At 38.9% G+C, this 14,171-nt stretch overlaps 1 protein-coding gene across 3 annotated transcripts in view; it reads left to right on the top strand.

The window, feature by feature from the left end:
• The window catches only part of AstA-R1 (allatostatin A receptor 1), a 397,360-nt gene extending 384,553 nt beyond the window's left edge, over positions 1-12,807 (top strand). For all 3 annotated transcript variants that reach the window (XM_073977861.1, XM_073977862.1, XM_073977863.1), the window contains exons 7-8: positions 12,232-12,387; positions 12,600-12,807. In XM_073977861.1, coding sequence (XP_073833962.1) covers positions 12,232-12,387; positions 12,600-12,704 — 261 coding nt within the window. In that variant the 3' untranslated portion in view covers positions 12,705-12,807. The remainder of the gene's footprint in view (positions 1-12,231; positions 12,388-12,599) is intronic.
• Positions 12,808-14,171: the final 1,364 nt, after the last annotated feature.

Below are 14,171 nucleotides of genomic sequence, written 5' to 3' on the forward strand. Positions count from 1 at the left end.
AAAATCGCTTTGCAAAAAAAAATTTATTTACTTTTGAACACTTTCGTCCGATAAATTTTCACAACTGTCGAAGTGGATAATTAAATCTTTGCATGTCGATAAAGGAACATCCTATAGCACTATGAAAAACTAGATTAATCGTTGCCGACACTCGCCATAAAACGAAGGTCGTGAGGGTCGCCCAAAATCGGACGTTTTGCCAGAAAAAAATAAACCCGTGCGTGATCGGATAATGGAATATCGCCATGTTAAATACCGTAAGATAGAGGCAACCTTGGGCATTTATTTCACCAACTAACGTTTGATATTGCATGACCACTTGGCGGCAAAAATTTAATTTTTCTCCCTAGATCCAGCAAAATTGGTCAATCGCTCAAGAAATGACTCTTGTGGATTAGTGCAAAGAAATTGTGAATAAACACAATCGCCGAGCTTTAAACCACATTTATAAAATCGTCACAGACGAATCTTGGATCTATGCTTAGGAGCCCAAACCAAAACAGGAATTGACCGTTCGGGTCTTCGAAAGCGAGGCAAATCCAACCAAAGTTGTTCATGGAAGAATAACTTCGAAGCAAATGGTCGCCTGTATCTTCGGCAAAATGACCGTGTTACGACTATACGGCTTGAGAAATGTGGGATGGTTAATTCAGGACGAACAAGAGAAGACGAATCGTTCTGCATCATGACAATGCGAGCTCTCACACATATATTTAAACCAGCGCCTGTTTGACTGGACAAAACGTGGTATTGATGGGTCATGCGGTGTACAGACAGCCCCGACTGGGGATCCAATGACTTCATTTGATTCCAGCATATCAAGAATAAATGGCGTGGTCAACGATTTTCGTCGCCAGGTGATGCTGTATATGCGTCCAAAAACCATGTTTTGGAGGTGTCTCAATCAAGCCACTGTAAACAACCGAAAACATAGTCGAATGTCAAACGATCCTTAGTACGCTCAGGCAAAAACCAGTCAAACTTTCCAAAAAAAATTGTCAAATGACGACTGGCGATACTGCGTGTGGCGTATGCCAGGAAGTTTTCTAGTGTCCCTAGTATCACGTAAATATCCTCATGTTAATCATAATTTAAGCACCAAGAGGTGATAATAAAAAATTTAATTGCCATCACTCGTGTTTCACTTAAGGTTTCATGGATGCTTGAGCTGACCCTGGCTGCGACTGTACTTTTCTCAGCCTTATATAAAACCCTCGTTATACATCCCTGTCATGATTTAGTGGACAGGCGTCCCCCATCCCAGGAGATACTAAAACGCATTAGAGGGTACCAATTACTTAATTTTCCTGACGCATCGCAATACAGAGTAGTCCGTATAGCAGAAAAAGATTTTACACGAGCTTCGAATATTGCAGTAGTCCAAATGCTCTCTTTGTTTAGGATATTGATTACTAGACATCGGAATTTTATGCAACCCCTATTTTTGGTCCGATTCATGTCAAATTATGGGACTGGGCATATTTTGGGCTTCTGATTAAATTGCAATCGAAACATATGACATATGCAAAATTATGCAAACTGCATAAATATTTGCATATGCAAAATTTTTGCAATTTACATATTTTCGTATGCAACAAAAATTTCAATAATAGGTACAAAAATGTTTGTGTGTATAATTTTTCATTTTAAAATTCTCTTCAGACAAGTCAATAAAATATAGAAATGTGTAATCACAGCCACAACATTCAAAATACCGAAAATCGGGAGGTTTCGTTCTATGGGAGATATATGAAGGTCTGAACCTAAACCGACAAATTTTAGGTAGAAAGTTTGTTACCCCCAAGGAGGACTTAATACCAAACTTCAGCCATTTCGGAGGGATATTGATACCACAACCTTCAAAATACCAGAAATCTGGAGGTACCGTTCTATGGGGCCTAAATGAAGACTTGAACCTATACCGAGAAATTTCAGGTTGAATGTTTTATACCCCCAAGGAAGACCTAATTCTAAATTTCAGCCATTTCGGAGGGATATTGATGCCACAACCTTCAAAATACCAGAAATCCGGAGGTACCATTCTATGGGGGCTATATGAAGACGTGGACTTATACCGAGAAATTTCAGGTGGAAAGTTTTATACCCCCAAGGAAGACTTAATACTAAATTTCAGACATTTCGGAGAGATATTGAGGCCACAGCCTTCAAAATACCAGAGATCCGGAGGTACCGTTCTATGGTGGCTATATGAAGGCTGCACCTATACCGACAAATGTCAGGTCTAAAGTTTCATACTCCTAAAGAAGACTTAATACCAAATTACAGCCATGTCGGTGGGATATTTAGACCACAAATCCTTGTATATATTTTTGCATATGCTCATTTTATGCAAATATGTAAAAATATGTCAAAATTTGCACGATATGCAAAATATGCAAACATTTCTGGGCCCAATCAGATTTTCTCTGTCTAATCAGATTTTCTCTACGACCATCCTAGCCATATATGCATTTGCATTGCATTCCGCTGTCTATTGATTACGTTTGCGTGGCCTTGAAACACGATGGTTGATCTACTGGTGTTGCTAATTCTCATAGCATTAGTTTCCTTATGTTTATCCTAAATCCAACATTGTGTGCCTTGTAGTCCTCTTATTTTAAAATCCATAATTATAAGAGATTTCGAAGACGTATTTTTCCCACCTGCCTTTTTATATGCCTTTACTGCGAACGTCCGCACAAAACGGTATTATCCAGAGTGTTTCCCAAAAATTCTTCTTTAGGTGGCAGCCTTCCAAAATATCACCTGTAAATTGCACCATGTGTAGACGCTTCCGGTATGGTTGATTGCATGTCTTCCAGAGATCTATTACAAATAAAGGGAAAAATTACAATTTCTATAGTCTTTTTGCTGTAAAAAATTAAAGCCGATATTAAACTTTCATCATTAGAACATAAAAGTAAAATGTCGTTATTTGCCCCTCCAACCCGAAAACAATTGTAATTACTTGCCTTAATTTGAATAATCTTTACACGTGCTTACACTTTTTGTATGGAATAACTCAATTATCTTCAATGTAATTTATTTGTGGGTAAAATATTTACACACATAATGTTGTAAATAATTACAAAATAAAATGCCTCAAGACTAATTTGTTACTGCCGCTGCCTCCTACTTATAAGCATTAATTTTCTTCTCTTAATGTGGGAAATATATCAGCATTGGCGTAAATATAGGATCCTTCAGCAAATTTGCCAAAGACTACGTCAATGAATGCGCTCCTCGGCATTCAATAAGTATCACCAAGTGAGTGAGTGTGTGTGAGTGTGACAATTTCTTCCATACAAATGTTTCAATTTAGAAATCAAGTTATAATCTCATTATTATTGAATGCCAAGCATCATTAATGCGATTCATTTGAATGTCACTGCCTCCCACAAAAAGGGCAAAAGAAGAGATTTCCATTAATAGCAGCCCAGAGCTATGATTGACAGCTACAATTGCCAAACAATTTACGTCATAACGAAGGAAATTCCGCTACATCCTCCCCCACCGTTTCACATTACGAAAGCGAAACATGTCAATTGTCACATTTGTAAGCGTTAAACTTAAACACCAACACCCTCAACGCAATGACGAACGACGTGTCAATGCAACAGCAATCCACGCTAGGAGAAAAAATTGTCACCTCATTATACCCCAACGATCAATGTGGCAAAGTGGGATTGGTGGCAGGTGGTTGGTTGGCATATTTCATTTTGTTGATGAGAATTTCAATTTGAAATCATAATGAGAAAAATCAACGGTAGCAACAACAACAACTACTAATTTTCATAAAACATCATCTACAAATGGAAAACTTTTACTATTCTTCTACTGCTAGTGTTGGTGTTGTTTCTTCTTCTTCTTTGGGTACAGGTGTGCTGAATACTTGTGGTTTTTAAGCTCCCACGGGATACTTAAAATTAATTCACTTGCAAATGAAGAAAGGCACAATGAAGGAAGAAAGAATGCGCACCACACCGCAGCTCCACTTTATCCATGCTGTGTGTAACAACCGTGTGGCATTTCTACTTCAATGAAAATTATTTGTATTCCTCCATGGGCGGTTTAATTCCAACAGCTTCAACAGTGGCAATGTTAAAAAATACGAAATAATAAGTACAACAACAACATCAATAATGGAATTATAACCTTAAGCCTGAAAACTTTTGGCAACAGACCGCGAAACATGAAACCTGTATGTATATGCGTGTTCATTGAAGAGGTGTTTATGTAGAAGAAGCAAGAGGATTTTAAAACCTACGCCACCATGTGGGGGAGGTATTTTAAGTTAGTTTCATCTCAAAAGTCTGCAACACATCAAAATAATGGTCCTCAACCGATCCACTTTATATTACATCAATACAACTAAAAACTAAGTATGAAAGTATCAGTCAGCTGTACCGACAGAGATATACCTTCAGCCTCGGAACTTAAAAACAAGCAAATAAACTAATTCTGGCATTTCTGGGACAATTTCTCTCTTACGAAGTTTGTATGTTCTTACTTACTTAGATGGCTTTTATACCAAACAGAACGTCTTGTTCCATAAGCGGAACTAAGATTTCCAAACGCACAATCGTTGTAGTTCGATACGTTTTACTATATCGATGGTATATTTGTCCATAAATATTTCGAAGAATTTTTCTCTCAGACACACCAAGTTCTGCCTCATCTTCAGATCCAGACATAAGTACGGGTCGTGTCAACGTCTGGTAGAGTGTATGTTTGGTCTGACGAGAGGTGGTTTTGCTTTTGAACTGTTTACTTAGACCAAAATAGCAGCTGTTGGCCAATAATATTTTTCCCTTGATTTCATAACTGACGTTAGTTTTATTTATGGCGGTGCCGAGGTAAATAAGGTCATTTACTACCTCAAAATTGTAATTCGGAACATCCACAGTTAGTTCGAGGGTACTAGACATCTTGCGTGTTGATATCCTTTGTGGTCAATTGTCGATTTACTAGGTCTAAAACCGCAATGGTATGACCCGATTATTTTACTGAGCATAAGTTATAGACGTTACGTAGACACAGCAGTCCATCAGCTCCTGGTGCTTTATTGTTTTTTAGCCGATTAATTGGTGTCATGACCTCGCTTTGGCTAGGTAGTATTTATTCGACATCGCCATTTGCGATTGGTTCTGGTGTATCTTCATCGCCGCCCATATTCGATACTAAGAGCTTCATGAAATGCTCCTTCCAGATCCTCAGTACGCTATCTGTATCAGTTACAAGGTTAACTTCATGATCTTTGCAGGAGAATGTGCCTGCACCATTCCCTTCAGTCTGGTGTTTTACACTCTGGTAACATTGTCGGACTTTATTCTGACTTCTGAGTTTCTGACATCTCCAGTTTCTCACGCTCACGTTTTCTTGCTCTTTGCTTTTTCTTTTGAAAATGCATTTCTCCTCTCTCCTCTTCTCCCGATATTTTTCTTACGCGCTTCGTATTGCTTCTGAATGCAGCGTGCTCTGTATGCCGCGTTCTTTTCTTCAGTAGACACTCCTGGTCGTACTATAGATTTTTAGGTGGTGGTTTTTGGTACCCATCACAGATCTTGCGACAGTTTGAAGTGCGTGGGCTATTCTTTGACACTGGGCTTCCACATTATAGGGACAAGCTATGCCGTCTTCCAGCATGTGGATCAGTTGAGGGGAAAAAGCTTGTGCTATCTGTTGTGTTTGCAGCTTTTCGACATCCAGCTTCCGTCCTGTGTTAGATCGCACTTTTGCCGCAACATTACGACGAGTGCGTACCTTTGCTGCTACAAGAAAATGGTCCGAATCGATGTTCGCTACTCGAATCGATCGAACATCTAACACATTGGACGAATGTCTTTAGTCTATCACAACATGATCAATCTGGTTTCTTGTTTTCCTTGTATTAGCCATCCGGGGATATCCACGTGGCTTTGTGTACGTCGAGGTGTTAGAACCTGGTGCTGCTCACTACCATGTTTTGTGCCACTGCAAAATCGATCAGCCTCAATCCGTATTCGGATGTTACCTCATGAAGGCTGAACTTACCGACCGACAGGGCAGCGATAATATGATCTCTCTAGGCGCTCGTAGAATATATCCTTGGTCTGTTCATCATTCTCTTCGGTCGTAGCATGGGCGCAGATGAGACTGATGTTAAAAAAACTTTGCTTTTATGCGGATTGTGGCAATTCTCTCATCAACCAGAGTGAAGCTTAAGACGAGATTTACCATAAATCCAACACCTAGCTCATGTTTCGGTTCACGGTATCTATAATATAGTGCGCAATCGTTTGTGATTTTTACGTATGCCCGGTTCCATCGCACTTCCTGTAAGGCGATAATATCAGATTTGTACTTACCAAGTACATCCGCCAGTGCGTAAACATCACCTTATCCGTAGAGAGTGCTGACCTTTCAGGTGCAGATTCGCAGATCATGGTCCTTAAAACGTTTGCGGGGGTCGTCAACTTTAGAGGGGGTTGTTTTTCTTCTTTTTCGTTGTTTTTTCATAGTAGGCGGTGTTTTGACAAAGTGAGTTACTAGCCCAACGCCCAACCCAAGTGAACGCGAGGCACATGTTAGCTCACTACCTTTAAAGGACCTTAAAGGCAGACCCAAGGTGACCCCACGGGGAGGTCAGTGTCCACTTGACATGAAAGAGGGACCAAGATAAATCCGGGTCTTTGTCATGTTTAAGCCGGTCAGGAACTTTGCTTGGAATCATTCATCCACTACCTCACTTGGAAGTATATACTTAACCCGGACAAAATGTACCATCTTTATTACGGCCGCATATACAACATGTTGCCAACAATTTAGAAACGATTCTTAAACTGCACTCGTTCCAAACTTTGTGTGGGGGTAACAGAAAGAGTGGTCCAATGTAGTCAATATTCGGTCATATGTGATTGTAGACTATAAGAAATAATACTATGTACGAAGTTTACGAATCTTACGTACTCCCCAGTTTAGTTTGAGCCAGTAGCCTTTTTTTTAAATTGTAGGCAATTATCTCAGAAAGGGCCTGCAAGAAGAACTTGTTGGAAAAATGGACCGACATAGTCCACATTCCAACCTGATACATGACTAGATGAAATAATACGATGTGCAAAGTTTGGACCAATCAAAAACTCCCTGCGAGATCTATCTTGCGGACTTGCAAATTTTATGGGTGCCATCAAGGTTTCTTGGAGATCTTAGGTCATTATCACAAGAAGTATGGACTTGCCACAGAAACAATTTGTACCATCGTAAAGAGGATCCCAAGGACAAGCTGCGGAAAAAAATGCAAAACGATCCGAGTTTTGTGTGGGAAGTACCCGAAGCACAGAGTAGCATTAACATATGCAAAGTTATGTCGATTTCGATTACTCTCCTCAAGAGTTACCGTGCGCACCATTTTAGCGAAAAATGTTGAAGGAGTGGACCTATATGGGCCGTCTTCGAACTTAAACATACGCCCTTTTGAGTGTATGAACTTTCCGATAAAAGTATATATTTAAATTATGCGGAGGAGGACCTGAAGAATAGATCGACATAGCCCATTTTGGAAGGGAATCACGATAGATATCGCGCCCACCAGTCACATCATTTGGTGGCCGCATAGCTTTGAGCTTTAGGACCACTATGTCAGGAAGCATGCACTTGCCCACGAACAACATATAACGCTGTGAAAAGGACCTATGGAAATTTATACCGATGCTACTCCTTATATCGGTATAAATTTCCATAGGGTCAGACAATAACATGCAGTTAAACAAAAATGTCGAACTTATGATGAGGAACCATAAGGACTAAACTAAGTTTGTAAAAACTATTACAGAGGCAACATTTTGGACCAAATTGGTTGATCCGTTAAAGTGTTATCGTACTACACATGATGTCGTACAGTTTTACAGTTTTCGGGGTATTTTCTCAGGACTTGCCCTTAAGAAAGCTTGCACCGTCGTAAGGGGCCAGCGAATACAAATTGTTACAACAAAAATCAAAGCGATTCGAGGGCAGGCCTTCAACTGCCTTTTTCGCAAATTTTGTGTGGAAGGTACCCGAAGTAGTGGACCGATGTGCCCATCTTCGCACCCTATCTGTATCTGGTAGGAATAATACGATGTGCAATGTTTGGAAAAATTCAAAAAAAAGCTCGCTTCGAGAGTTATCGTTCACAGCATTTTGAAAGAAATTTTGAACTATTGTTGATCGGTTGATCTGTTCAAATTACAGACTTCCCAAGGTGAATGTCGAAAGGAAATCAACCGATTCCTTATGATCGCAGATAATGACCTAGGCTCTGTCGTATAGAGCTGTCTGACCGAGCCGCACGCTGCTCTGATCAACATCGTTTGAAATGAGTATGTCCATGAGATAACCCTCGATTAGACAGTAAAGGCTATCTCATATGTATTGTGATCGCAAACCTTAGATCTCATTCCTGCCGAGAACTGCGCTTCCCACTGACCATGCTTGCCTTCGCAGATGTACAATTAAAGGATTTTAATCTGTTCAGTAGTGATCCTTTCACTAACCTTCATCATCACCTAAGTATACGAAACGGACAGATGGACCTGTGGCACTGCACACTGCTGTTTTTCGAACGACCGCATCTTCTTCACGGGAACTGGTAGAAGTTTCGCGTTAATCGGCTTCGGACTAGCGACCTTTGAAGTGATCGACGCCGTCACAGTACCGTTTGTTGGGGTTTGCACCTTAATCGGATGGTTTGATGTCTACTATTTGACCCACCTCCATGACCGTTATATGGGGTTTGAGAAGTGTGGAAGCAAAGGAGAAGTTTTCGACTTTCTTGAATTTTCAGAAGACTGTGAATTAGCCGCCTTGCTCAAGGACTCCCATTTGTGGTGAATGGTATAGTCAAGAGTCTTGACACCTCCTCAGATTTCTTCGGTACGAAGATTGCTAAAGAGCCTACTTACAAGTTTGCTTAGAAGATTCACCTACTGAAGGGGTTTTGGGGTCTTGCGGCGATCTTCATATTAACATTCATTGTCACCGAAGCATATGAAACCAACAGGGGGATCGGCTGTGACAGTGTCGACTTCTTCGAAGCTGACCGATGTTCTTCATCCTCTTTCCAACCACAGGACATTGAACTAGCGGCCTTCGAAGTGGTCGACGCTGTCACTGAACCATCCGTCTGCTGGCGTTTGTACCTTTATCGAATGTTTTTTTTTTGTCGACTGCCTGTCTCACCTCCATTAGATGTTTGGGAAGTGGGGCAGGTAAGGACTACAGCGAGGTTTCAGAGGTTTTAGGTACTGTCTTCGTTTTTGTAATTCTTCACAGACTTCTAGCCACCTTGGTCGAGGACTTACCTTTTGCAGTGAGGGGGAATCTATAGGTCTCAACACCTTCTTCATCATCACAGGCTAACACTGAGTGACCACTAGACCGGGGCGATTTGTATGGAAGGAAAAAAGTGATAGTGGGCGCCTGGAGTTTCTGATTCTTGGGATTGTACTGAGCAAAAAAGTCCATTAGACCATATGTCTACGGTGAAAATCGAGCCCCCGGATTTTGACTTGAAATTTTTTTCAAGGATATTTTGGCCAAACCATATCTCAGAAACTTGACCTACCCTGAAAATTTCCTTTTGCGTTCTTAGTACACTCACCAAGGGCTTTTATCTAGAAAAGGAAATTTCCACCCACTGACTTTGAGTCAAATTTTGTAGCACAGTGTAATTTATCGATATTTTCCGAAAATGTGCACTTTCTCGGGGCCATAACTGCCTGAAGGAGCGTTCTAATGCTTTTGCGATGTACTAGAGAGTTCTTAATTATTGTCTTGGCTACAATTGTTGTCTTTGTGTTGGATGGAAAATCTCAGTGGTTTGGCTGTTACATATATGCCAAAATATCCAAAAAACTTTGAAAAGAAACTTCAAGTCAAAATCCGGGGGCTCGATTTTCACCGTAGACATATGGTCTAGTGGACTTTTTTTCTCAGTTCAATCTCAATAATCAGAAAAACCAGGCGCCCGTGGCGGTGTTTAAATCGCCCTACCCTAGTGACCACATTTGAATGACCATTTGAGGTGGATGGGATAGTCGACGTCCTTGAGACCTCCTCCGCCTTCTCCCGTAGTAGTACTACCGTACTACCACCAGGATAGGAGGTTCCCATCCCACAGTCATAACCACCAATGGGTCCTCGACAGGGGATACTCCTACGCTTGAGATGGGAAGTTAGCTGATAGATAGTTCTCTCTTAGCTATGGGAAGATAGTTTAATTTAAACTTTTTTACGAACTTGAGGTGCATTCCTATCAGTTGAAATTTCCTTTAGGTGTTTGTACTTGGGTATGAAGTCTCGGCCGCTGCTTCCTTCGCTTTGGCATTTTCGAAGGTCAAATCAACGTTCAGTGGTCCATTAAAACTATTATTTTTAAAGTCCGCGTATGAGCCACGGTCTTGATACCTTACCCGGTTGGCGAGAATATGTTCCTCCATTTGGGGCTCGACAAATGTCACTCCTGCACTTGAAGTGGGCCTTTCGCTGAGAGGAAGCTCCCTCTTAGCTATGTGGGAATACTTCCTTTTAAACTTCCTCACAACTTTGAGGTGCGTTATTAGCAATTAAAAATCCCTTTCGCTGATGGTTTTTGATCCTTTTTTATGTACTAACTGTCCTTGGGTAAGATTTCTGCTCCAATACTTTCTTCGCTTCGGCATTTTTGGAGGTCGGATGAACATCGAGTGGTTCTTAAAGAAAATATTTTAAAATTTGACGTTCAGTGGTCATTTAAAAAAATATATTTTTTAAAATCCACGTGGATTGAATAGTCACGGTTTTGAAGGTGTCGCCTTTACCAGTTGCGGATTTGTCAAAGCCGTACTCCCAGTTCCCATTCCACCTCCATAGGGGCCTCGACAAGAGTCACTCCTGCACTTGAAGTGGAATAGAAAGAAAGTTCCTTTTAGCTATGTGGGGATAGTTCCTTTTAACCTACCTCACACACTTGTGGTGCTGAAATTTACTTTAGCTGATGGTTTTTGAATCCTTTGTTATGTACCGACTGCCTCTAGGTACGATTTCTTGTTCATTGCTTTGGCATTTCAGCTCACAGGCCTGTTTAATAGGCCAATTACCTCCTTTAATAATTTCTGCTTTAGAAGTAATGGTTTGTCGGGTTTATCCGACGATACCAAATCCGATTGAACGAAACAGTTCATTTCAATAACCTTTCCGACAATTTGTGGAACTTTCTACTCGATAAGGTTGTGAAACATCCGAGGTGCTGCTTCTTTGAAATCTTGGGGGACTTGCTCCTCGATAAGGTTGCGGAGCACCGTGTTCTGGGTGTTTAAGCTCACATTTTTGTCATCGAGTTCCCGGATGTTGTCCCAGCTCATAATCATAGTCCGTTTTTACGTCACACAAGAGCTTGCGCTCTGCCACCAGTAGCTCATGAATCGTTGTCATTGTCCACTGGCCAAGGCATCCACACCTACATCAGTTGAAGGTTTATTTTCAGGCTTTCTGGGTTTTTTCTGTAAACGTTGGTATATCCATAAAAATATAGGTTTTTGGAGGGAAGGAGGCCAACCGTGGCATACCACGACAAGGGCCTAGGAACTATCATCATGTGAGTTTAACACCACTATCTGTTTTAGGAAAAATTCCAAAAAACGCATATTTTTTGATATGAAAATGTCAGCATCCTTTTAAATTGGATCCAGTGGACATTGAAAACGCTTTTACATTCGTATTATATGGAACTTCGTCTTTGAAGTTCATTTTCTCTGTTGCGGCCTTGGTTTAGTAAAGGAGAATGAATCTCCAACCAATTCCCTGACATATTTTTACGGACGTTATTAAGAAAGAGTTTCAAATTTGTATAAAAGAAGAATGTATTTCCCCCCTTCGTCCCAGCATTGTCTTTTCAATGGCAAACATTTCATTTCGTACACATTTTTATAAACTCAAAGCCAAACGAGTAATGGAAAAGCTTTCAGAGTAAATCAAATTAATCACTCCGAAGCAAAAAAAAAACAAATCCCAAGCTACCAGATTTTCTGATTGAATAATTTATTATCCCATAATTTTATATTAACATCACTGAATAAAAAATACAAAATAAATGGAAATAAGTTGAACATGATGACCCAGCTTAGGCTCAATTATTTCAATATTATTTATTCAAAAAGGGATAGGATACTCACAAATAAACCTTTTTTTGGTCATAAGCTTATACAATTTTTCTTCTTCTTCATTTTTTCGTTTCAGGTGATTTTGGTACTAAAGGCCTTCAACCTTTACTCAACATCGCATGCAACCGTAATCATACAGATTATCTCACATGTGTTGGCCTATACAAATTCATGTATTAACCCCATACTGTATGCCTTTTTGTCGGACAATTTCCGTAAGGCATTTAGAAAGGTATGCAAAAATAAAAAAACAAAAAAACACCTCCCACAGCCTAAGGGATTTGTGTGTGGTGCCCAATGGCATATATACATATGCAATGCATATTAAATTTCTTGGAAAATTGTTTTTTTTTTTTAAAGGATTTAAAAAGCTTACTTTAATGTTTATATGTATTTCCATTTGTTTCACTTTATTTTTCTGTTGTTCTTCTCTTTCATCCACAGATTGTTTGGTGCGGTAGTCCACCACCCATTGTCACAAATCAACAAATAACAAAAACAACACGCACAGCAACCGGAAATGGTACCTCCAACATCGATATGCTGTAGATGCAGAGACTAGTAGCTTACCAAAATCTGATCATAGTTGAAGTTTTACTTCTTGTTGTTGTTGTCGTTATTGCAGAGCAAGTACACACAGACAACCACAACATTTTTATTTTGTTTTTTCAAAATAGCTATAGTAGTGCTATGGTTATTGCAGTAGAAACGGAACAAGTTACTTAGGTATGTATGAGTTCTTTTTTAATATATATTAGGGTGGAATGATAATACAAATTAAGACAAAAATAAACAAAGTATTTTAAAAATCAACGTTCAATCAAATCCACATTCAGTGATACTTAAAAAATATTTTTAAATATGGTCCTTTAAAAAATTATCTTAAAATTCCACGTTCAATGGTCCTTTAAAAAAATTATTTTAAAAATCCCCGTTCAGTGGTACTTAAAAATTAATTGAAAAACCCACGTTCACTGATCCTTTAAAAAATTATTTTAAAAATCCAGTTCAGTGGTCCTTTAAAAATTATTTTAAAAAATCTACGGTCCTTAAAAAATATTTTAAAAAATCTACGGTCCTTAAAAAATACTTTAGAAAATCCACGTTCAGTGGTCCTTTAAAAATTATTTTGAAAAATCCACGTTCAGTGGTCCTTTAAAAATTATTTTGAAAAATCCACGTTCAGTGGTCCTTTAAAAATTATTTTGAAAAATCCACGCTCAGTGGTCCTTTAAAAATTATTTTGAAAAATCCACGCTCAGTGGTCCTTTAAAAATTATTTTGAAAAATCCACGTTCAGTGGTCCTTTAAAAATTATTTTGAAAAATCCACGTTCAGTGGTCCTTTAAAAATTATTTTGAAAAATCCACGTTCAGTGGTCCTTTAAAAATTATTTTGAAAAATCCACGTTCAGTGGTCCTTTAAAAATTATTTTGAAAAATCCACGTTCAGTGGTCCTTTAAAAATTATTTTGAAAAATCCACGTTCAGTGGTCCTTTAAAAATTATTTTGAAAAATCCACGTTCAGTGGTCCTTTAAAAATTATTTTGAAAAATCCACGTTCAGTGGTCCTTTAAAAATTATTTTGAAAAATCCACGTTCAGTGGTCCTTTAAAAATTATTTTGAAAAATCCACGTTCAGTGGTCCTTTAAAAATTATTTTGAAAAATCCACGTTCAGTGGTCCTTTAAAAATTATTTTGAAAAATCCACGTTCAGTGGTCCTTTAAAAATTATTTTGAAAAATCCACGTTCAGTGGTCCTTTAAAAATTATTTTGAAAAATCCACGTTCAGTGGTCCTTTAAAAATTATTTTGAAAAATCCACGTTCAGTGGTCCTTTAAAAATTATTTTGAAAAATCCACGTTCAGTGGTCCTTTAAAAATTATTTTGAAAAATCCACGTTCAGTGGTCCTTTAAAAATTATTTTGAAAAATCCACGTTCAGTGGTCCTTTAAAAATTATTTTGAAAAATCCACGTTCAGTGGTCCTTTAAAAATTATTTTGAAAAATCCAC

The sequence above is a fragment of the Musca autumnalis genome, unplaced genomic scaffold (genome assembly GCF_047663935.1).
Source record: "Musca autumnalis isolate F117 unplaced genomic scaffold, ASM4766393v1 scaffold_3, whole genome shotgun sequence".
NCBI classification, from domain to species: Eukaryota; Metazoa; Arthropoda; class Insecta; order Diptera; family Muscidae; genus Musca; species Musca autumnalis.